This window comes from Lactuca serriola, chromosome 6 (assembly GCF_051521515.1).
Source record: "Lactuca serriola cultivar US96UC23 chromosome 6, Lser_US96UC23_V15, whole genome shotgun sequence".
Taxonomy (NCBI): domain Eukaryota; kingdom Viridiplantae; phylum Streptophyta; class Magnoliopsida; order Asterales; family Asteraceae; genus Lactuca; species Lactuca serriola.
The window spans coordinates 29,459,118-29,464,880 of record NC_136413.1 but is presented as its reverse complement, the minus strand read 5'-3'; the positions used below and the strand labels follow the sequence as shown (position 1 = coordinate 29,464,880).

The 5,763-nt window shown below is 26.8% G+C and overlaps 1 protein-coding gene across 2 annotated transcripts; it reads left to right on the top strand.

The window, feature by feature from the left end:
* Nucleotides 1-300: 300 nt before the first annotated feature.
* Nucleotides 301-2,746, top strand: LOC145058914 (uncharacterized). 2 transcript variants are annotated; one of them, XM_079006798.1, is made up of 6 exons: nt 301-453; nt 587-724; nt 1,241-1,524; nt 1,612-1,711; nt 1,786-1,852; nt 2,493-2,746. In XM_079006798.1, the coding sequence occupies exons 2-6, from the start codon at nt 669-671 to the stop codon at nt 2,544-2,546; spliced, it is 561 nt and encodes a 186-aa protein (XP_078862924.1). In that variant the 5' UTR covers nt 301-453; nt 587-668; the 3' UTR covers nt 2,547-2,746. The 2 variants fall into 2 exon arrangements, with proteins under 2 accessions (XP_078862924.1, XP_078862925.1); XM_079006799.1 differs by having other exon boundaries at nt 302-453; nt 1,236-1,524.
* Nucleotides 2,747-5,763: the final 3,017 nt, after the last annotated feature.

Genomic DNA, 5,763 nt, shown 5'->3' with positions numbered 1-5,763 from the left:
GATATTTTTGAAAACTACATGGACCATTTTTGAAGTTTTGTCTAATTAAAATAAGTCTAAAAAGTCAATAAGAAAAAGATAAAATATCAACAATCTCATCATTTTACATGTATTTATCCAAGGGTCGTTGACGGTAACCTAGTACCAACGTTGATGGATTTCACAACCATGATAACCACTCATATAGATTTTCAAATTTTTGACCAAAATTAGATATGAGTGTCAACTATAGGGACCAAAACTTTAATTTACTCTTTGAAAAATAAAGGTTGCACCGGACCCATTTCGATAACTTTGAAGCTAAGGAAAACCGGATAGTTGTAAAGCGAACCGGAAAGAACCCAAATGGACATGGGTTCAACTTTGATGGGGCGTTGGCAATCAAAGAGAATAATACTCCATACACAAAAGCTCGCACTTCATCAAATCAACCAATAACTATCATGTTCTTCGGTAAGTTTCAGATCCTTCTCTCTCTTTTCCTTTTCAATTTGCAAATTGAAGCTCCAAAATCTCGCAATTTTAAACTAATTCTCCGATTACAGTTTCAAATTTCCCTTTTCATGTTTTATGGTGATTTTTTCAGGTCACTGTGCTCACTCCTTTTTCGATTCGGCTTTCACGCGATCCATTTTCATTATTTGACGTACTGTTTCGTTGATCTTTAGATGCAAATTTTCAGATCAGTTTCCAGTTGCGTTTGCAAAATTATCGAATTAATGGGGTCAGTGTCCCTCTCTCTCTCTCTCACACACTCTCGTCTTGTTCGATTAAACCTGTCGATTGCAAAACTGCGCTATTAGTCTATCAAATACTATGTCTGTTCTAAGAGTAACTGAAATAACATTGTCTAATTAGAAACTCCCTGCTTACATTTATGAAACCTAAACCTTTTGATTTCTTTGCAAAATTGTAGTAGCAAATGAAATAACATTTATATGCATGAATCCAAATGAATCCAAAAGGAACTTTGATTCTGATTCTCATGATGTTGCAATTATATTTAACATTTGAGAACACAAACATATTGGAGAAAGAAACAACCTGTAAAAATGGGGGTTTGTTGATATTCTTGTGAATTCTTATCATGATAGTCTCTTACGTTCTTTACCTTGTTGGTTTATACATGTAAGATGCTTAATTTTTGGTCAAGTTTTTCTTTTTAATGATTTTTTTTAGTATTAAATATGATTTATGCTAACCATTTTTATGGTTGTAAACCTTCTTTGCAACAGAACAGACGGTGTCTTGGATGTTGTACTAAGCCGTCATTTGTGACTACAGATAATAATCCAACAGGAAAACCTCAAGACACAAATAATAATAATAATAATAATATTAATAATAACAATAATAAGAATAAGAAACCTAGTATTCTAGAAGATTTCTATAGTAGCAGTACATATGATATGGATAGCAGTCTACATTACTCTCAAATAACTGCCACATCAGCTACCAACCTCCCACTGGATCATAATACCCAATCCACTTCTTCAACAAATCCTTCAGAATTCATAAACCATGGTATTTTTTTTATTATTTTTTCATATTATAATCTGTAAAAAAAAAAAAAAAATCTGACATTTTTATAAACTTGTTGTGGTTTTTAAGGTTTTCTTCTTTGGAACCAGACAAGACAACAATGGATTGGAGAAAAGACAGTTGAAAAGAATAAGAAAGCTCGTGAACCTGTTATAAGCTGGGCTATTAGGTAATTTGTTAAGCTCTGAGGGTAATTTGGTAATTTGGCAAATACATGATCTGACTGGACTTTTTGTTGTTTAGATGGAATGCTACTTATGATAATTTGCTTGGGACAAATAAGCCTTTTGCAAAACCAATTCCTCTACCTGTAAGTCTTAATTTTTTGAAGATCAACATTCAGAGTGAATTATATATTTTTGTCCCTGAGCATTGTTGGGTTTTTTTTTTAAATTTAAATTTTGGTCTCAAAAAGTTTTCTCTGGTAATTTTGGTTCTTGTAACATTTTTGGTCCTTGCTTTCGTAAAATTACTATTCTGGTCACTGAATAGAGCTGATTTTGCAGTTTTGGTTCCAAAAATACTGTCATTTTACTTTTACAGGGATCAAAATGTTAGAAAAACCTCAAGTAAGGACCAAAATTGCAAGAGAAAACTTTTTGGATCCAAAATTGAAAAAATCTACTAAACTTAGGGTTCAAAATGTTAGAAAAACCTCAAGTAAGGATCAAAATTGCAAGAGAAAACTTTTTGGGTCAAAATTGAGAAAATCTACTAAACTTAGGGTTCAAAATATTAGAAAAACCTCATGTAAGGATCACAACTGAAAGAGAAAACTTTTTGGGTCTAAAATAGAAGAAATCAACAAACATAGGGATCAAAAACGTTAGAAAAACCTCAAATAAGGACCAACATTGAAAGATAATACTTTTTGGGACCATTATTGAAAAAATTAGCATACTCAGGGACCAAAAATGTAACTTACTCCATTCTTATAAATTTTATTTCAGGAAATGGTAAATTTTCTTGTGGATATATGGGAACAAGAAGGATTGTACGACTGAAAAAGATAAGATTTGTGGTGCGATTGTTATGTTGAATTTAAAACAGTCAAAACTTGAATATCTTCTGTTTTTGATGTTTTTAATGTGAGCATAAATATGTTCGATTGTCTATAATTTTACCTAGAACAAATCCTATGATGATTTTTGTAATGTCGGTTGAATGAATTTGGTTTGAAAAATGAATATCTACTTTCATTTCATCTATTAATCCATTGTACTTTCATTTCTTTCTATCGTGTTTTTTTTCTTATTATTCTTATTAACATTTATTTTGGAAGATTAAATTTTTGAAAATACAATGTTGTAATAGATCTAAATATGGCATGATACAAGAACAGATCATAATGTATAATATACTAGTTTATAACCTGTGAGAACCACGGTTATAGAATTAATTAAATTTTTATATTAAAAAATCAAATTTATTAATCAATTATTTTAAAAAATTATTACTTAAGAAATATTTTTTTAGTTATATAAAGGGAATTATAATCAATGATTTAAATAAATATGTAAAGTTATATCACCTTATAATCTATATTAATTTTATTTTATTTTTCAAACTAATGTTATTAATTTAATATAATTTAAAGTGAGAAAATTAAAATTTTGAAATTTAAAATGAGGAATCAATTATTAATTTAATGTAATTAGAGTGGAAACTTGAAATTTGAAAATTGAAATGGATAATTAATAGATTGACAAGTGGCATGATAGGTGATATATAACATTAATGAGAAGTCCTAATTGTATGACACTTGTCAATAAGAGATTAAACTTATTCTTTTATTAGAATAGGGATTTGTTGGATTGTTATAAAAGTATAAAAGGAAATCATCTTAACATTGAGTTAAAAGTATAAGGGGTTGTTTAATACTTGCAGGAAGATTTGAGTCAAACCAAGTAAGAAACATCCCAGGGGCTATAATATCGAATCAGAAGCTTCTAATTATAATATCAAACAGAATCTAATCGAGTCAGACTTAGGTCCCGTTTGAATGTGTTGAATGATGAAAAATGATAATATTACCCTATTGTTCTATACTATGATGGATGAACTTGCTGAATAATTATAAAAACATACAAATTGTCATATAAAATCAAAATTACACAATAATCATTTAAAAATCCAAATAGAATGTCGATTAAGTTGTTTTTAGTTTATTTTTTATCAAGTTGATGTTACGTTGTTATTCTTTTAGCAATTTTAATTTCTTTTTATAACTCAACATGTGATTCTTGACCTAGTTTATGTCCTATAGTGGTGAGATGTTTTTTAAAATATATTAGGATGATGGTGGTGTTGTCTAAAAAGAATTAATCCAATAAAAATGAATTAAAAAATTAACTAAAAGAAATTAATAATCCAATAAAGTAATATTTATTATATATTTATAAATAATAGTAATTAATATATAATAATTCAATAAAAAATTAATCCATAAAAAGAAAATAAAAAAGTAATTATTTAAAAGAAGTTAATAATCCAATAAAATATTATTAATTAATACGTAAATATTATGTATTAAAAATAATATTTATTAACATATAATAATCCAATAAAAAATAAAAAAAATAAAACATTATTTAAAAGAAATTAATAATCCAAGAAGGAAAGAGGCGTAGTTTGGGTACAATTGTCTTTCCAGCTTATTCAACCAGAAAAATATGGTTTTGGAGCTTTCTGATAAGACATATCTTACCGGAAAAAACCTATTTTTTGTGGATATCAAATGGTCTTTCCGATCCATTCAACCAAAAAAATTTGTTTAAACTATGAAACAGGTCTTAGTTCTTACTAGACCCAATGAAAAAGATATCATGTGGGCTCTAATTTTATTAATAAATAAAAAAAATGGTTTAAAGCAATAATGGTTACGGAAAAGGGATAACACCGCTAACTCATTATTGGGCTGGGAAAGATCTAAACAGCTTCGGGCTTATAGATTGTAAGTACATAAAAAAATGTATGTGTGTGCCACTTGGTTGATTTTATAAGAATTAAATATTATTTATACAACCAAAAAAATTAATAAAAGAATAGTTGCAACTTGGAAGACCATGAGTTGGAATGTGTTGGATTCTCAAATAGACCATGAGAGCATGTTACAATAAAGAAAAGATTGATGTGTTGGATACTTGCATTCGTTCATAACCATAATGAATTGGAATATATATATATATATATATATATATATATATATATATATATATATATATATATATATATATATATATATATATATATATATATATATATACATGAACGAAATTTTGTAACCAACAAAGAACAATTTTGAACATATTATTTGCCATATACAAATAATAAGCACTTGATATTAACATATGGAAAAACATCACACTTTACAATTTTCTCAAAAAAGTGTAAAAAAATTATTATATAGATTTATTGTGCAAAATAATGGACTATTGTTTATAACTTTATATGTAAGAAAAAATAAATGTAAGAGGATGATAGTTTATGACCTTAATAATGTAGTACTTTATTAAGTTTCAACGATTATACAGGTTTACTTGTAATTTCATTCTAGACTAAACTGTTGTAGTTTTATAATTTATTTTCATTCTAGACTAAACTGTTGTAGTTTTATAATTTATTTTCATTCTAGACTAAACTGTTATATATAATTACAATTTGTTTCTTGTTTTAATCTTTTTTTATTTTTCATATTAAATATCATTTTTTCCAACGTATGTATAAATATGGTAGTTAAAAAATCATACTGTTACTTATTATTATTATTATTATTGAATTTTCACGTGAGAATCCAAGTTGCATGAACTGATTGAATATTCAAAAACAAATTGTAATTAAATAATATAAAAGTAAACCTGAGGAAGGTGTACAAAAATAATTTCGTTGTAAAAATAATAATATGTGATTGCTTTACAGATTGGGCTTTGTAGACTATATTCAAAGAATTTGCCCGTCCATTAAATTACTCTCTTTTACAGCAGGATATATACTTTTTTTGTATACATTCTTCTTCAAAAGTTTTTATTTATTTATTTATTTTCTTTTGTATGGTTGGTATATTTTTACCGTGTTAACATACATGGTATTTATACAAGGATTTAATTATTTATTCCGTATTTTACTTATTCTGAATAAATGATTTATCGTAAATGAGTTCATTCGTACACAATATTATTTTGTAATACGTAATAGTTCATATTTTAGAAGGGTCGTACAATA

Bases quoted from the DNA above. Each gene is read 5' to 3' on its own strand.
- LOC145058914 (XM_079006798.1), top strand. From the start codon at position 669: ATGCAAATTTTCAGATCAGTTTCCAGTTGCGTTTGCAAAATTATCGAA. The intron at 1,712-1,785 runs GTAATTTGTTAA...TTTGTTGTTTAG, and splicing joins GTTATAAGCTGGGCTATTAG to ATGGAATGCTACTTATGATA. The intron at 1,853-2,492 runs GTAAGTCTTAAT...ATTTTATTTCAG, and splicing joins CAAAACCAATTCCTCTACCT to GAAATGGTAAATTTTCTTGT.